The 18977-nt window shown below is 32.7% G+C and overlaps 2 protein-coding genes and 1 long non-coding RNA gene across 3 annotated transcripts; 2 read left to right on the top strand and 1 right to left on the bottom strand.

Annotated features, from left to right (window-relative positions):
• Positions 1 to 7569: 7569 nt before the first annotated feature.
• Positions 7570 to 9483, top strand: LOC18009197 (myb family transcription factor PHL8). The gene is made up of 6 exons (XM_006390935.2): positions 7570 to 7868; positions 7960 to 8036; positions 8138 to 8186; positions 8327 to 8423; positions 8514 to 8583; positions 8664 to 9483. The coding sequence occupies exons 1-6, from the start codon at positions 7709 to 7711 to the stop codon at positions 9213 to 9215; spliced, it is 1005 nt and encodes a 334-aa protein (XP_006390997.2). The 5' UTR covers positions 7570 to 7708; the 3' UTR covers positions 9216 to 9483.
• A 2528-nt stretch (positions 9484 to 12011) lies between these two features.
• On the bottom strand, positions 12012 to 15309 carry LOC18009414. The gene is made up of 3 exons (XR_002898242.1): positions 15197 to 15309; positions 13083 to 13201; positions 12012 to 12269 (listed from the first exon to the last, which is right to left on the bottom strand). It is a non-coding gene; the product is annotated as an uncharacterized LOC18009414 (long non-coding RNA).
• On the top strand, positions 13964 to 14773 carry LOC18008190 (CLAVATA3/ESR (CLE)-related protein 45). The gene has a single exon (XM_006390933.2). The coding sequence runs from the start codon at positions 14075 to 14077 to the stop codon at positions 14450 to 14452; it is 378 nt and encodes a 125-aa protein (XP_006390995.1). The 5' UTR covers positions 13964 to 14074; the 3' UTR covers positions 14453 to 14773.
• Positions 15310 to 18977: the final 3668 nt, after the last annotated feature.

The raw sequence follows: 18977 nt of genomic DNA, 5'->3' as shown, positions 1-18977 counted from the left end.
AGAGAGAGAAAGAGAAAAAGTAGGGAAGATGACACGTCAGCATATATAGAGAGAGAGAGAGAGACATGAGAAATATAGAGAGCCACATGAAGTTAGAAAGTGGGCAGATGAGATCTTTTTCACGCTCTTTTTGATTCCCCGTTCTAGTGCCGCTAAAAGATTTTCTCATCTTCTTTTATTGCCACGTCGGATTTTCCTCCTTTTTTTAATTAAAAGAAGAATAGAAACACTTGGTTCGTAGTGTCTGTTAACAAAAGGCATTTATCAAAATCATCTCCGGAATTGTAAGTAATGTAAACGCATTTAAAGGAAAAAAAGAAAAACCTTAGCATATGAAAGTCAAGATGTACGCACATGAAAAGTCTTACTAAGAAACAAAATCATTTGAAGAAAAAGGATTTTAAACTATGATCCGTTTTGACTGGTGGTTCGTTAACTCGATTATTAGTTTACTAATCCAACTTTGATGGTACAAAACCATTTTTCACGTATGTCGGTACGTATAAGTCTTCGTTTTTTTTCCTCTGATGTATAAGTCTTTGTTAACCATTAAAATTTTCATTCGACCAATACGTTGTGAAAATTCAATGAACACCAATACGTTCATTGAACTTTTTGAAATTTCTCTGAAAGGTATATAAATAAATGAAATCGATACAATTTGTTACTTTTAGAAAACTCTAATACTACTTTACAAACCGAAATCAGTTTATTTTCTATAAAAAATATCTTGTTCCAATCAGGATAAGTGAATCAATAGAGAACAACAAAAAAATTGTGTTTTTAATATGTGATTTAAGAATTAATAATGATATTGTACTATCATATAGAATAACATTTTTATCGAATACCAGAACTAGTTTATTTTTTATCTGTCGTTATAAAAAAGTAGAATTTTTTTTTTCAAAAGTGGAATTTAGCTATTAATAATATATTTATTTGGCAGTTTTACTTTAAAGTGTTTTTTTTTCTCAAATTCATCGTAAATATTACGTGATGTCTAAACAATTAATCAACATCTATAATTTTATACCCCTTTTCGACAAGATTTTATAATTCTTTCAGTATATATGTATCGATTATAAGATGTTAGATCGTAGATATAATCCGACAAGGCATAACCTGTCAATGCCAGGCTGTAAAACCACGTGGCATAGGGCCTACCTCGTCTCCGAAACATCCTACACACTCTGCCCACGTCAGCTGTAATAAAGCACGTGTGGATTGGTCCATCCATCTTTAAAAAGGTTCTTCTGACAGAATCTAGCTGTTAGTCACGCATGTAGCCAATAAATATTCAACACGTGTTAGTAGTAGAGGAACATATATGTTGTGTAGGGTAAGCAAGTAGCGTATCCAGCATCGTTAATAAAAGAAAGTAAAGTAATTACAAAACATAAACAAAATTTGGAAAAAGTTGTGGTAGTCAGAGAAACTATGTTCTGGTAGTGTCTGACACGTGGCATTCCCAGGTATGAGATAAGGCTGGACCATATCTTTTTCTCTTATCCCATTAACTCTTTTTCGATCGTTTTTTTATGACATTGTTTTTTCGTATTTTGCAAATATATCCCTACTTATTTTCAACTATGCCGAAAGTTGCGTGCTACTTTTTCGTTGTACGGGAATGACGAAAAAGTGGAGCAAATACTAGTGATCGATGAATATGATTGACATTATAAAAGTGAATAACTATTTTGAGATCAAATGTTCGTATAGTCGTGAATACGACTGTGCTTTACTTTGGAAACAAAAGAATTTTTGAAAACTACAAGGCTATATAGTTGTGACTATATGGAAAACCTTCTGGTGAAATGATTCATTAATAGTTTTTTGATTCCTTTCTGTTTCTGTTGTTTGATCGAGGGAAAAGGGAAATATAACTAGGTTTTTTTTTTTAATCATATTTCATTTACCATTTTCCCTAGAAAAATTGGAACAATATGTTTTAAGCATGTACTAGAGCTGAACTTACATTTTTGGGGTTATACTATGTTACCAAAAAAAAAACAACATTACGATAAAATTATAGTGAACACTGTAATCAGATTTTGTAGAAACATATGTTCATAATTTTTTTCAAAACTTCTCTTATTTGTTGACGGACTCCAAATTCCAAAACCATTGTTAATGGGATAAATTTGGGCATGATCTATTGGGAGGGATTGAGGTTATAGCCTTATAGGCCCGTATAAACAAAAGTTGAAAATGAAAAAGACTGAACTACGCGGCCTCCAATCTGACAGTTTTGTGTTGTACATTGCAGGCACAGTATAGGCCCATTGAAGTTTGAAGGGCTTAAGCTATAACGACAGCGTCTGGAAAGGTCATCTATTATCTTATTCCAATTCAATTACTTAAGCTTCCATCAAGGAAGTTCAAAAATGGAAGAAGTGGTCAAAGCTCTCATTTCTAAAAGGGCTCCAACGGTTTATATTGAGCCTACGCCGCTAATTGTGAGTACTGGAAGGTTTGTGGTCTTCAAATTTATTTGTTTTAGGTTGAGTGATAAATTATTATTGATATATTTTGTGTAAAAATAAAATTGAAATTCTAAAATGATCATTCTTTTTAGAAACAATAAAACAACTTTCTTTTTACAAGTTTAGATATAAATTTTCATTGAGTTATTGTCGTCAAATGACACATGAATGATGTCACTTTTATTCGACAATGGATTTACGGTTTTTAAAAATACTTTTATTAATTTAGATGTTCTTTTTTGCGCATTTGGATCTGTGCATTACAAGCACATTCGATTAAAATTGGGCCCCTTAAAGCTTTAGGAGAATAATAATCGATGAGGCATCTCTCTTTCAAACTGCTTTAGATCCAATTTCAACATTATACGAGAATCTCCTTTTGTTTCTTCTTTAATTACTTTCGTCCAACTATCATTAATTCATTTTATCTCATATGACTTCATTACAATGGAGGAAAAGATACGTTAGATTAATCCGTGGGATAAGTATAATAAAGTGCTTTTCTGTGTGTGTGTATATCTTAGTAAAGACGAAGACAGTGATCGGTCTACAATCCCTAGAAATTAACATGACCAGATTGTTAAATTTATCAACACCAAAAAAGCGAAGATCATTAATTCTGTGTATATTATATTTTCACGGCTTATATATCTTTATCGTATTCATCACACCATCATCTCAAACTGATTGTAAGATAATCACATCTAAGTATATATATATGGTTCGTTTGTTCTCATCTCTAATTCTCTATACATTTGAAATTAGGTTTAGTATGATGCTATATAAGTTCAATCCAAAGACTATGATTCGACGGTATAATTGATCTTGTCACTATCATTCTTAAACATCATGTAGCTCTTGATTCTTATTTAGATAGCACGTAAACGCGATCATCATATGATATGATGTATATAAAGCTTGATTCCATTTACTTCATCGGTTTAGAAAATGGTTTTCCACAAGTTATTATAGAATATGTTTCTTTTAGCATCAGAAGAAGAACGTATATTAAATAGGTGGTTAAAGAGAAAGTTTTATGATCATTATCCTCTCTTGGCTTTGCTGAATTTCTTTGCTTGTTTTTCAAACATTCGGGCCACACATATGAATATATGGTACATATGATCATCTCTCTCTCATTGGTATGCATTTATGCATGCATGTGTGTGTGCGAAGTTGGATTGAATGATTATTAATATTCCTTTCTTTAAGAAATGAACAAATGAAAGGTGTCCACTAAAACATAAACTCGTAGTAGGAGAAGATGCTTCTCCACGACATCAAGCTACCCCATTGGGTCCCCCACAATTCTCTCTTATTTTTCTCCTTCTTTATATCTATTATTTACAAGAATTTACGATTTCTAATTATGCCTCATCAGAGAAAGAATCATAGCAAAGTTAAATCACAGCAGCGAATGAATCCATTCCTTTCACTATGAATCCATTGCCCATTGCAAGCCTTTGTTATGAAACAACAATGAGTTCCTCACTAAAAAAAAATAGTTTATTTCTTATATTTCATTTTCGTATATATTTTGGGAGTATGTTAAATCAAGTAATAAACATAATGTTTTAGAAAATAAAAATAAATAAATGTTTAAATTATTACATCCTTTTACTTTAAAAATGAAGACATGAATTATATTAATGTGTCTGTGTGTGTGAGTGTGTATCAAAAAGGGTAAGCGTAGTACAAACATTAATGTTGTTTTCAGAAAGAAAAGATGGATTAAGAATAATCATTAGATTTTGATTCTAAAGACCAAACCCCAAAAAATTAAAGCTCGATCAGATTCTCAGCTTTTACCGACGGCTCTCTATAGGCCATCACTAATTAACAACTCCCATCTTCTTTTCTTATTTTCAGTTTTGATAAAGGAATGATATTTTGCATGCATTTCTGAATTGTTTCCCCTCAAGCTATTCTAAGAATTTTACCTGAAATATATTATTTATTGCTTCTACAACAAGACATGCAGAGTTGAGAAAAGACTTATGCGAAAGAGAAAAGTGTAATATATTACCGTAAAAACAAGATTTTCTTACTAGGTATATTACGTTACGAGAGTCTTGAGAGTTGTAAGTTTCTGATGGAGTCCACTTTCAGTACTTGTAGTTTGATTGGCTAAAGCCTAAAACTAATTATTGTCGTATAGTGTCCCTACGGCCTACACAGAACACCAAAACATCTATATGTAAGAAGAAAAAACGAATCTTAATTTTTGTTCGCAAGGGTTATCTTTCAAATTTCAATAGAATTTAAGATATCTTTCATGATTCAATGGTTGAATGTAAATTAATCGTATATTTTGAGGATGATGTTAAAATAATAATAAAAAATTACTTTCAGTCTTTCAGTACTTTTTGTACTTTTTTCTTAAGTTTATATACTCACGAAAACAACTCTGCTTAATTTCAAGCTTTTAATGAATAGATTTTACGGCATTAGAAGACAAACACTACATTTCGATCAATAAATATGGCTATCTTAATTTTTTTAAAAAATCTGACTACCATAAAAGATTATCAACATTTTGATTTGGATAAATTACACACATCAAGCATGCATTGATACTAAACATTATTTTTCCTTTTAAAATTCAAAATTTAAGTAAAATATTGTATGTATGTGTGGGTTAAGTCACCGAAATAGCTATTTTTTGTGGAGTATTTTAATTTGATAATTTCTCACATATAACACTTGAATAATATGTTGAAATATACATTTTTTAAGAACCTTGCAAGAAATGCAGATCCGAGAACACCTGAGAGATTCCTCTAAAGTGGATCATGAAACTTCAGCATAGTGTTGGGGTGTCATCTTTATGCCTCATCATATCTTGTTGTAGTGGAAATTTACGGACCATGCGTTATATATATATATATATTTGTATATATATATTTTTTTTGACAAGACCATGCATCGAGTTGTTAGATAACTCAATTATTTTGCTACTGTTTCTCACTCAAATCTATTTTTGTTTTTCAAAAATTATTTATTAATACAATAATTATACGAAATCTGTCTGGATTCACTATCTTTGTGTGGGTGGTTATAAAGAGAAAATATTAAGGCAGGAGAAGGGATTGTTCTTTTTAAAGTTATATTGAGGTTAGATTCCCTCACCTCTACATACAACCAAGAGAATCCGCCAATCACTCACATCTATTCTTTCCTTTAACAGGATATATACATGTGTGTGCTATACAGCTTTACAATAACATATAACAATTTTAAACGTTCAAATTATATCTACTCAAACAATATTTTTACATAGGACTGAGCACAGATATACGTACTAACTACTAAGTATGCATTTTGATTCCGTTATCCGATTCGTATTAACTAAAAAAACGTTGTAGTTATATTCGTATCGGATAACATGTATCAATATATTCTTAAACTATATGTGACGTACCAATTACCCTAACTCTTAAAATAATTCTTCTTTCGAATTTTGTAAGCATGCTTTTGATTTGTATATATGTTTCTTGAATATTAATAGTTTATTTAAAGGTTGTTCTTTTTTTTTTATAATTCAAGTTTCATGTATTGGAAAGTGGAATTTGGCTATCTTTTAGTGTGGTTTTTCAAATACGATGTCTTACGTACACATACTGATCAAGTGATCAGACTGAGAATTTGTGAAAATCAAATGGTGGCATCCTTTATTTTGTCGGTATAGAAGTTCAACAATATTTTGTTGTGTCTATCGAAAGCTTGATTTGAAAATAAGATTCTTTCAAACTACAAGTGGTAAGGATAACAACTATTTCAAAATGCAAGTGGTTTAGTAATGATAAAAATAAGAACGTGAATTTTTTTTTTCAAGAATTGATAAGAAAATTTGACGAGAAGATAAAAAAAGATTCATGCCCAACAAAAAAAAAAAAAATCAAATTATACTACAATATTTTTTTTGCTGTCACATAGTTACATTACAAGTAAGCTAACTCATGATCATGCGCGTCATGAATACCACGATGCATGGTACGTAGCTTAGTATATTTGCAAAGATACGATCATGCGTACATATAATTTGGTATACCATAGACTAGGTAAGTCTAAATTTTTTTTCCCGTCGACATCGGTGAATAAATATATTATTTCTTCGTCTGAAATATGGTATATGAAGGGACATATATTGTATATATACAATGGTGGGGGCAACAATACCGAAGAGCAAGCCAAGATAGAGATGAGACACAACACAACAAACCTTACACTTTTTCTTTACCCTTCTTTTTAGGAGCAATTCTTGTATTTATACACCCTTACTTAACTATAAAATGCATCACTATCTATCCTGGATTATTAATATATATACAATCCTTGGGATGGATACAAATATATATCTTATTATTCCATAGATAAAAGAAAACTTATAAGATATTACTTATATATTTTTTAACAAAAAAAATATATTATTCGAATTATCAAGAGACAAGCTATATATATAATATTATATAGAATTTATTATAATCACTCATCAAACTTTTTAAAAACGTTATATGTTATAAGACTAATTTTTTTACGAATCGTGCATAATTCTAAAGACGATGTCAAAATTATGGACCCTCCTTTAGTCCTCACCTAATCATATATAAGAAAAAGATACCCATTTATACACAAGAAGACCAAACAAGAGAGGAAAGTAAAATTAGGACCATATTAAAAACAAAATAGAAAACGGTAATAATAATTGCAAACAAATAAAAATAGGTCTGCACATACGATATGTGTCCATAAGGATAGATCGATGCCTATACGACCAAAAACGAAATGTACAAACCTTTTTTTATCTGAGCTTTTTGCCTCAATATCGTAGAAAAAGTAACACGAAATTACAAAGAGCCAGCAAATACAAAAAAGCGGTGTGAAATCAGGAAATGATCGAAGAAAGAAAAGAAAAAAAATATGAATTACTAAAAATATTTTTTAAAGAAAGAAAAAATAAAAGAAAGAGGAAAGGGTCAAGAGAGCATATATTCCCTTCTCCAACAGAACCCCACTCATGTTTCCAGATATGGAGTGAGAGAAGAAAGATAAAGAAAAACATCAACCACTACAAAGACTTATATAGATATATATATATATATATATCTATAAATCTCCATATCTTTGCCAACAAACCCAACAATCTTTGAAGACAAATAACCCTTTCGTTTCTTATTTAAATTCTTGGAGTCGTTCTTGATTGTATATTAGAGAGAGAGCTTTGTATGTGTTTGTTAATGGAGAGCAACACTAATAATGTAAATAATAATCAGAAGACAAAGATGAGTCTTGTATTGTCAACGGATGCTAAACCCAGATTGAAATGGACTTGTGAGCTTCATCAAAGATTCATCGAAGCCGTTACTCAACTCGGAGGACCTAACAGTACTTTAATCTTCATCTTCTTTTAATGTTTTTGATTTTTAATTCACCAATTCTTGACTGGTTTTGTTTGTTTGTTCCTTTGTGTTTGCAGAGGCAACACCCAAGGGTTTGATGAAGGCTATGGAGATTCCTGGGCTTACCTTATATCACCTCAAGAGCCATTTACAGGTAATCATGCTCACCACAATCTTTGATTGGATCAATGTTTATTTTTCGATTTTTGTTTCTGGAATATCAAATTTGGCTGATTTCATTTTATTTTTCTGCAGAAATATCGGCTAGGGAAGAGCCTGAAGTTCGACGATAACAAGCTAGAAGGTTTGAGATTCTTCCATTAATTTTTAACATTGATAATGTTCTTGTGACAAACAAGTTAAACAGATTCTTGAGTTGATCTGACCAAATTGGGTTAATAAACATTTAAATACTTATTTATGATTTCTTTCTTGGTCTTGCAGTTTCTTCTGCTTCAGAAACCCAAGAATCTGAGAGTAAAAATGATTCTAGAGAGTTCAGAGGCAGTGTAAACGAAGAAAACAACAATCTAGCTAACGAGTAATGATCAGAGCATGAAAACAATAATATCATCTATAGATAGATTATTTGAAAAAATTGAAAAATAATCCTTTTGGTTTGTTTAAGCAGAGGCTCGCAAATCACGGAGGCTTTACAACTGCAGATGGAAGTGCAGAAGAAACTCCATGAACAAATCGAAGTAATAAACATCAATTGAATCTTCTGAATTATAAGCATCGAAATACTCTCTTTGGGGTCTTAAAAATGCTTTGGTTTTAGGTTCAGAGGCATTTGCAAGTAAAGATTGAGGCACAAGGGAAGTATTTACAGTCAGTTTTAATGAAAGCTCAACAAACTCTCGCTGGCTACACTTCTTCCACTCTTGGCATGGACTTTGCGAGAACCGAGCTCTCCAGGTTAGCTTCACTGGTGAATCCGAGTTCTTCATTATCAGAGGTAACGCAAGCGGAAGGATACGAAGAAGCAGAGGATGTGGAAGAAGGTTTCTTGTGGTGCAAGAAACCAGAAAACAGAGGAATTAGGCTGCCAAGATATTCGGTTGAGAGCTCGTTGACATCCTCAGAGAGCTCAGAGACCAAGCTGAATAGTAATGAAGACGAGAGGAAATCGATGGAGCTTCCATTGATGGAGATCAAATCTGAAGTAAGGATAGGGGAGAAGAGAAGCTTAAACGACGTCGTTTGCATGGAACAACAGCCTATAAAGAAGAGAGATTTTGGAGTTGATGATGAGCAGCACTTGAGGCTAAGTTTGAATAGTTACAAGAAAGATATGGGGACGTGTCCGAACATAGGACTAGGGCTTAATTAAAAAGAACAAAAGACGCCTATATTATTAAAAAGATATATATAAAAATGTTTTTAAAAAATCAAATATATGTGCGTAGATTTCCATAGAATATTGTAGAGATTTTGTGAGTAAGTCGCGTGGTGAAGAACGCATGAGACTATTCTATATGAGTCAACATGATTATATATACTATATAGAAAATGTGTGATATGTGTGTATAGATTAGGTAGGGAGAGGCTTGTGGATGTGGTAAAGGCGAATTTGAGGGCAACTTTTTATGATCAATGAAAGAAGCAAAATGATTAAATTAGAGTGAGCTTTCATCATTATGTCCCGACTATGATAAGCATGTTGGCTTCTCAGTGGTTGTTTTATGACAAGACAAACCATATATATATATATATATATATATATATATATAACTTGAGTCCTCCGAACAAATTCGAATATCTTCCGTAATTATTTTACTTAATACTTTGAAGTTTTCTTTGGAACCCCATGAGAAGAAGGTAATATTTGTAATCACGTATTACATAGAGGAAAGATAATCACGTGTTCATGAAAACGAGGCTTAGCAGTTTTTTCGACCAAATGAAGATAAGCTTTCTATATAACCCATTAAACGAGGAAAGATAGTCGTTTGGATATTTTCCTGGCGGAGTATATATTAGATAACATTTTCATGTTTCTTTTCTCTGAAAGAGTTACATTTTTCACAGTGGCGGATGTAAAACATTTTTTAGTTAGAGACATTTTCAATAAAATACATATTATTTTTTATATAATTGGGGGCACTTTTCTATAAATTCATTTCAATACCATTCTAAATCAATTTTCTTAAGATTTATTTAATAAAACAAAAAAAAAAGAGTAGGGGGCATGGGACCTGATTTTTCATATTTTCTTTTTAAAAATAGCAACCACAAATTTGTTTTGACATTTTTCTTTATGTGGTACCACAATAATTTTACATCTATTTGACTTAAACTCAGAGTTGACTCATTTTGACTTTTAAGTTTACAAAAAAAAGAAATGTTATTGAGTAAATTAGAAAACCAAAAGAGTTATAAGTCCTAGCTTTTCCTTTTTATTTCACCCATCATGAGTAGAAAGTAACGAGAATATATAATCTAACCATTGTGCACAATTTTAAGGGAGAAATACTTCGTACTTGATCCATGGGAGCATACAAACAATTAAAAACGGGCACCAAATAATTTGAGAGAAATATAAGTTGAAAACTTGAAACTATTACGTTTTTTCATTGTCTTATCCAAAGCATATGTTTTTAGAACCCGTGATATCTATGTAGCCAAAAACTTATTTTGTCCGAATTCAATTATTTTTGTTTTGACATTGTCCCAAATTTAGTGTGAAAACGTTCTTGGTATCTAGCAAGTCATGTAAATTATGGCTCTGTTATATGCAGTGTTTGCAACAATACGGTCGGTGTAGTTGAAAGTTGAAACCAACTAATAAAATGGGTAAATAAATGTGGAAAATTTTGGTTAAAGCTAATTTCAATTCATGTTTTAGTGATTGAAAGATCACAAATGATTTTTCAAAATATTTTCCGGAGCTATAACAGATGTCGATGCGACAATATCAAAGACCAAACTTTGTTTGGCCGATCAAGCATTTCTTAAATTAGTGATGGAATCTTATATTACAAAATCATTATTATACATTATGAGGAATTTTATTTTTAATAATTAGGAGATCTTGGACCAAAATTGGTATATTTTCCTAGATTCAGACTGATTTTTAATATTATTAGTCATCTCGTATCTGTCATTCGATCTTGTGATCTCTTGAATTAATTCAAGATATTTTCAAGTTGAGCTATTGACTTCTAATTACACAAACTAAGATTAACCATCACCGAACTTAGTTTGGTACTAAGGATCAACGTTATACATCACTTGTACTTGATTGATGTGTAAAGAGATCTGATATGCACATGATACTACCACCTATTCGCATCCTATGTAGAGTTTTGGGTCCAACTTCAGGAACGTTCTGCTCACATGTTTATGTTTGATTTATTCGAATTTACCCGCAAAAGTATCTCAAAGGTTAAAATAAAAGAATGATTCAGGTGCTAATGTCACAATTTTTTTTTACTTACGCATGAACTCAGACAAATTATGCTGGCCGAGGACAGAATTTCATACTCAGGCCCATCTCATATAGAGGCCCGTATTTGCCCAATATTGTTGAGAACATGCCCATTTAAAACACTGAATTTCTAATCCATACCTTAATCAAGAATTCACGATTGCAAATCTCAAATATCAAGGAACTAAATAACAATTTAAATAGAGGGAGTTAAGATAAGCTAAGATGGACATCAATTTATATTATAAACTATGAAAGTACTGAAACCAGGACTATTTTTCTATAGTTTTCCAAACTGGATTCGGTTAAGTTACTGCAAATTAAACCGGATGCCAGCCAGGGTCGAATCGGCCAAGCCCACTGTTTTTTTTTCTTTCATTTAGCAGTAGACACAAGCCGGTCCAAAGCCTTAACCGTCAAAATCAGGACCAAATTAGGACCCGGTTTAAATCAAGATCGGTTGAATGCAGCTTGACTCGATTAGTCCATCTAAACATCTCTCCATTAGAAACTAATCTCATCAGCCATTTGTTTTAATGATTGTGCATTAGACCTTTATCCACCGAGAGAATATCTATAATTCAATTATAACCCAAGTTTGCTTTGCTTTTAACTTCTTTTAGATCCTTTCTCATCTCATGGAGGCCGCCTCTTCTCATCAGAGATCTCATTAGTCACAACTCACATCAAAGACCCCAATCGGGAAAAAAGAATATTACTACTTTAAATTCAAAACAAAAATTACAATACAAAACAGTCTCTTATAAGGATCAACATTCAAGATTTCGTTATCTTATTTTTAAAAATGTATGTTTTGGGGTTTTTAAGTAAAGGAAAAGTTGCAACTTTAGGACTAACCTCGAGAATAGAGAAAAGCAAAGGGGAAACTCAAAATCAGCAAATGGGTATTTTGTTTTTTGGACCAACGACTGGTCTCCCCCTGCTTTGTTTTTGAGCCTGCAAGTAAATATACAATCCTCAGTTTTTAAATTAAGTTACTTTGAGACAGAACCTGATGCTTCAGAATGTTCCAAGTACCATGTGATAAATAAATAAATAAAATTTGCTAAAACAAAATTAAAAGAAACTTAAATGACAACAGTAAAGAAAAGGGAAGTCAGATAAAGAAAAAGATCGTTCCTTATGAATCAATGAGGTAAGGAAAAGACATAAAATAATAATTAAGGGAAACTATATCGAAACCAAAGTGGGTCTTTTTGAATCATTGCATTGAGGATTAAGATCTGAAGATGAATCAACAAGGTGGGGAAAAAAAAGCATTAAGAGGCATAATTAGCATAAACAAACACATACAAAATGATCATTAGCATCGGTGATTCTTAAACTTGGCAAGCAAATATCGAATCTCTCAAGATCTAATAGTAATTTCTATAGTAGAGAGTAGAGACTATGGTTTATATTTTCTACAGTACAGAGGTCGTCAAATCACATGGTTTATTATTCATCAAGGGATCTAAATGTATCTTTAATGCATAACTTCAGTAAACTACTACATAGTATCACAAGCCAAACCGAATATGAAGCCTTACGTTATGGTTGTTTTTCAATATTGTGTGATGTTAGTGAGGAGATAAAGATGAAGTAGCACAAGTAAACATGCAGATGATGTTGTTACTTAAAAAAGTGAGCTAGGGATCCTAAAGTAGAGGAGGAAGATCTTAGAATAATATAAAGAATCATTCTTAAAGAGAGAAAATAATAAATAATGTATTTGTTTCTTTTCGAAGAGGGTTGCTATGTTGTATGTACCTTTGTTTTTCCAAAGTTTAATGCTTTATATGAGTAGCTTGTTCCTGTAGGCTGTAGCAATGGAATAGTAACAACGGTCTGCAAGTGGCCCACGGCTGCTCCGGTCCTCTGCGTTTCTTCTGCCATTCAACAAAACCACTTTCCTTAACAACAAAGGAATTATGACATAACCAGAATCCACAGCATAAAAGGGCGTATAAACTTGAATGATTAGTATAGAACCCATTGTCTCTAAAAGTTAAAGGCACTGTATATTTCCAAGTAGAAATTGTGAAATCAAGTAAAAAGCACTCGATTCGGTGAATGTGCCATATTAGAAAGCAGATAAGGAAACCATTGAAATTTGAACCGTAGCTTAACTTTTTCATGCTGTCTCTTAAAACTAATCTTCAATATATTCAGAAAAGAAGAAAGCAAATAATCAATATATAAGAACCAGCTTATAACAAATCACTTGATTAGGCTAGGGAAGCTTGTCACTGGTGGATACAGAGAACTCACTAAACATGTTCATGAAAGTATAAGATTTACATGGCTAGTTAGTAAGGTCTCCAAAAACACCAAATTTTCAGCCAAGATTAGAAGCAATGGCAAAGGATATGGTTTAAAAACCAAATGACAAGTGTAGAGTTGTAGAGAAACCAATGAAGAAAGATACTTAACTTCCCAGCGGTTTTCGTGTACCAAACTCTTTTGTACAATCATTGTCAGATTCTTCCGTAACAGCCTTAATCTACTTAGATTTCCAAAGCAATGTTTTTTAAGTGAATCTGAATTCCCCAGGGTCCCAGGGACCCCACTGTGCGCTTTACACTTTAAAGCTCCCTCCAAATCCCAATAACTGATATATAACAGGACTATATCTACAGGAAGGAACACACATGAAATCAGAACTCAGAAGGGTCTACAATCTCATAACCCCTTAACACCTCTCATTTCTTTGAAGAAAAAGAATAGATTCTCTGATTCTTCTTGTCTGCTTAAGAGCAGAAATGCTGGGTTCCAGTACAAGATTCATCCTTTTCCTTCTTGTCTGCATAGGATTACTAGCAGACAACAGATATAAGGTCTCAGCCTCGAGAAGTAGAGAGATTTTCCTCAGACAAACACAAGAAGACAAAGCTAGAGTTCAGCCAGGTGAAATTGCTAAGCTAAGAAGCATCGGTTCTCATTCTAGGAACAACGGTGAAGATCAAGGAACGCTCAGCGAAAACCGGCGCATTCTTCTTGAGGACGTTAACAAGAATAAAGTCAGAGCTGAGAAGACGCAAGAACAAAAGAATAAGACAGAAGACACATTCCAGTCAAGCAAGAGACGTGTAAGACGAGGATCAGATCCCATCCACAACAAATCCCAGCCATTTACTTGAGTGGCGACACAACAACAATCAAATACAGAAAAAGGCGATATATTATTATAGAAATGCAAGAAAGAAGAAGAAACAAAGGCGCAACGATCAACCTTATCAAGCTGGAGGTAGGTTAGTTGGTTTCAAGTATAGGTTTGATAAAACACAGAAATATTGGCTTCAAAAGCCATCACTACGCACAGAACAGCATTGTCTCTGTTCAGATACATCATCAGGAGAATACATACTTGTTTTCAAAATATTTTCTTGACTAAGTCTTTTCACTCTTTTGTTTGCAATTGTTTTAAGTTTTGTTCTTTCTGCATTGTTTTGACTCCACCAAAAAACATTTCTTATGTATATACTCGTATCTCAAAGGTTTTGATTTGTTCTACAATTTCACTGTTTCCTCATGAAAGCTATACCCTCAAGCTCAATCATTTAGGAAGATAAAAGATTTGACAGAAAATGATTACCAATCTCCTTAATCTAAAATACAATTCAATATATTTGCCTTTCAGAATTGTCACAAAATTTCAGAACCAAGAATGTGAATTCCTTGTTTCTTCTGAATGTTCACTTACTCATGGATGAACATTTATGACATAAAGCCGTAAAATCAACCTTAAAGCAATCGCAATTCACACTTGAATATATTATTGGAACTAAAAGCCTACATGCGATGCGATCCAACCAATAATCGGTAGCTGAAACTCCTAAAATCGAAGGCGCCGTGAAAACCCAGTGGTAAAAACGAGGACTTACATGTTCTACTCTGAATATATCTTCCGACAAGTTAAACTCCGCCGCCGACTCAGCATGTCCTCTTACGGAGGAGGAGAAGCCGCCGCGAGTAACCGCCAGTCACGACGGTTCAGTCGCCGAGCGCCTATAAGCCTAATTAGTTGTTAAGCCCAGTCTATAATTTAGTTATTAGGCCCAATCTTTTATTCAAATTAATTGGGCCTATTACTTAAGATGTTTTTTTTGCGCTCGATGACTGTTCGTCTCTTCGATAGTGCTCGACGATTAAAGTTAAAACAATCGAAAATTTGGCTTTGACCTCAACCTTGGGGAAATGTTAAACTTATGCCTAAACAATTTTTGGCTAACACATACTTAAACTTTATTTTAATTTGAATTTCATACTTAATCCATCTATTTTGTGCTAAATCCAATTTTCGTATAGTAGATGTTAAAGATCCGTCAAATCATGTATACATGGCATCCACATCAGATACGTTATCGTTTTGTTCCATCGAAAGTTTCTAAAAAATTGGTAAAACGATATCATTTTATCAAAGAGAAAACGACGTCGTTTTCAAAAAAGCATATGACAAATTGCTTTTTTTTTCAAGCCAACATTACTTTGATCCTCTCACTGAACAAAAACTAGCCTCCCAATTCCAGGAGCGGATGTAGTTTAGATGGAACGGGGTCACGTGCCTCCAACTGTTTTTTTTAAATAATATAGGTAAATTAAAATTTTTTTTTTAATGTAGTGGTAAAAAGGAAAATGTGTCTCTAACAAATTTTTTTTTCCTTATTTATAAAATTATGCCCCCAATTCTTTTTTTCCTAGATCCGCCACTGCCTCCCACTACCCATACCTTGTCCAAAACCTCAACCACCATCGTCTTCTTTTTCTTCCTCTGAAACCAACTTAGACACCGTCACAATCAAAGCTCCATCATCACAATCCACAAAAAAACTCAGACCTAATCGATTTCGGGAGCCTACTGAAGGCTCCACCGTAACAAGCTCAGGCCTATGGTGAGTTAAGGCTCCTCAATAATTCATTATATATGTGGAGCACAACCTTAAACTCCAAATCAAATGGTTAAATTCAAACACACACTTGATATATATGAAGACTTAATATCCAAAACAAGGAAACAATGAACATGTCAAGCTGCAAGCTTCAACTGTCCATCAGGTCCTATCAACAAGTTATTTGGATTCATATCCCTGAAGTCAAACGAAACATAATCAGTGATGACCAAGAAGCATTACAGAGACCAAAAAAAAAGTTCTTTAGGATAAAAAACTACATGTGTAAGACCCATTTCTCGTGGCAATAAGCAAGTCCTTTTAGCATCATTAGGAGGTAAGATTATATGTCGGCAGGTGAGAGCAATATATTTGAATCGCGAATGACTCCTTCGAGACAGTTTCCATGAAGGCAAATACAAGATGCAAATTTTCTTTCTGAGGAAATGCATCTATCAACAGAATTATATGGGGATGCTTTAGTTCTTTGAGCATTTTGATTTTCCTGAGAGCCGTAATATTTACAACTTCCTTTTGTTTTCCATGCCTTATCTTCTTGATTACTACAGTTTTCTCCGTCTGCAATTCCCCCAAGAGAAAGAAAAAAAAAAGAAACAATTACTTCCCATCATCCAATGAACTAAAGCTTCCAAATCCATTCACAAATTTCATCTGACATCAAACATGAGAGGAAACACAATGTCTGTATGATGGAGAGATTAAAAATCAAAATCATATGACAAAATAATAATTTGGAGATCTAATTAACATCCAAAACAGTCATAACCAACACTAAACACTTTGATTTGAAATCCCAAGATCGAGTCATCTAGAGTCGAGAGATTAAAGAACCACAGTAAACAAGTTTTTTTTTTAAATTATAAAACGACGTCGTTTCTCCTTAGTAAAATGATTTCGATGGAACAAAATAACATCGTATCTGACATAGATGCCACACATACATGATTTGACGGATCCTTAACAGCTACTGGACCGAAATTGGATTTAGCACAAAGTAGATTGATTAAGTATGAAATTCAAATGAAAATAAAGTTTAAGTATGTTTTAGCCAAAAAAAATTGTTTAGACATAAATTTAATATTTTCTGAAAGTTGAGATCTGAAAAAGCCAATTTTCCTAAAACAATTCATGTACATATTTATTTATTTTGTGCAACAAGAATCCATTTATTAAATTAAAAAATATTTGCATGAATATATAGAATTATAGATAGAATAGAAACGTTACGCCAAAATGCCTCCATGATTTATATGAGATCTAAAATTTCGGCTACACTTTAACTTTCTGTTCCAACCCTAGTGGCCGAATTGCATGATGCGCGTGCCATTTTGGTCATTGATAAGATCGTCAATTAGGACGTTGTTCTAATCCGTATTTATGATGCTGTTTGACCCACGATTTTTTATTCGACTTATAAGATTATAATTGTAAAAAGCTAAGTAAAATAATAGTTCAATCAATGTCCTATCGACGAAATTATTAACAAAATTATACACGCGATTGTTTAATTTGTTAGTATTGTGTGGTCAAATATCGTCGATAGTTGGGGGATTCGGATTCTAATCAAGCGTGATTGGTGACTAGGCTTTGGAATAAAGGACAAAACGTAAAACCTACAGGAATTATTCATTTTTATTCTGTCTGCACACACAAAGAATACTTTTTATCGACCGTGGTATTACTGAACAATGTATGATAAATTAATTCATCTTTCTAGTAATTTAAGAGAGTATAGTCTTAACTAAACATCAATGAATTAGAATCTATATTAATTATATTAAGTTTTTAGTTAATTAGCTCACAAATTTACATGAATGAATTTGAATGTTGTCTAAATGTTTTTGTTACTCTAATTTAGAATAAATAATTCATCGTTTTGATTCTCATTTGGAAAGTACGATTGAGACCTCAAGGTTAAAATTCCAAAGTTCTAAGCTTTCATAGCTGAAAAATAAAAATTCTACTAAAAACAAACAACCTAAGCTAGTGAGATTAAAAGGATCAGCTTCGAATAAGACGACGACGACGAGTGAGCTATGACATGGATCTTGTGAATGGGGTAAAGGAATTAAGCCAGGATTTAGGAGGCCATTAACAGATAATTCAGGTATGGAAAGTCTGAAATTCTGTATTGAAGGAGAAGAAGACAAGCTTCGTTGCTTATGCCTATGTTTAGGTCGTTTGTTTTAATGTAATTAAGTCGGGGTTTCTTTTTCATAGCGTTTGGGTAGGGATTTTTTTATGTCGGAATTTATTGTTTTACGTAATTGATTTTTAACTGAAATTAACGGATTCTATCACGGTTAAAAGGAAACCACTAGAAAGTTAGAGAGATGTGAACTAGTCACACTTTTGTTAAGTTTGTGCATGTCTAACTTAGTTCGTGTAGTTGACAAATATTTTTAAAGTTAAGGTTATTATCGCAGATATACGAAGCTGTGACAGAGTTAGAAAACTATAATTTACAATACATTTTCTACTTGTTGGAATAAATCATATTCTTTACACTCTTGTGATGTAGCTACACACTCATATTTTTATTGGAATGTGTATGTGAAAAAAAATAAATTAGTTGTACTGTTAAACCGCATTTATAAATATTCCATCAAAACTAGTATGTTACTGAAGTTACATCATTTACATGTAAATTTAACTCAAGCCATAATGAAACAAAGGAGATACGATCGATATGTAGCCGGAACCGAAGGGTTTAAAGGAGATGCTCGGCCTATATATGGGGGAACCATGGTGATTA

This window comes from Eutrema salsugineum, unplaced genomic scaffold (genome assembly GCF_000478725.1).
Source record: "Eutrema salsugineum unplaced genomic scaffold, Eutsalg1_0 scaffold_9, whole genome shotgun sequence".
NCBI classification, from domain to species: Eukaryota; Viridiplantae; Streptophyta; class Magnoliopsida; order Brassicales; family Brassicaceae; genus Eutrema; species Eutrema salsugineum.
Note: the sequence above shows the minus strand (reverse complement) of the source record. Positions and strands in the feature narration are given on the sequence as shown.

What these genes read in the sequence shown, in the direction of transcription:
- LOC18009197 (XM_006390935.2), top strand. Translation starts at nt 7,709, where the DNA reads ATGTGTTTGTTAATGGAGAGCAACACTAATAATGTAAATAATAATCAG. An exon ending in ACCTCAAGAGCCATTTACAG is followed by an intron (nt 8,037 to 8,137) that starts GTAATCATGCTC and finishes ATTTTTCTGCAG; the next exon opens with AAATATCGGCTAGGGAAGAG. An exon ending in AACTCCATGAACAAATCGAA is followed by an intron (nt 8,584 to 8,663) that starts GTAATAAACATC and finishes CTTTGGTTTTAG; the next exon opens with GTTCAGAGGCATTTGCAAGT.
- LOC18008190 (XM_006390933.2), top strand. Translation starts at nt 14,075, where the DNA reads ATGCTGGGTTCCAGTACAAGATTCATCCTTTTCCTTCTTGTCTGCATA.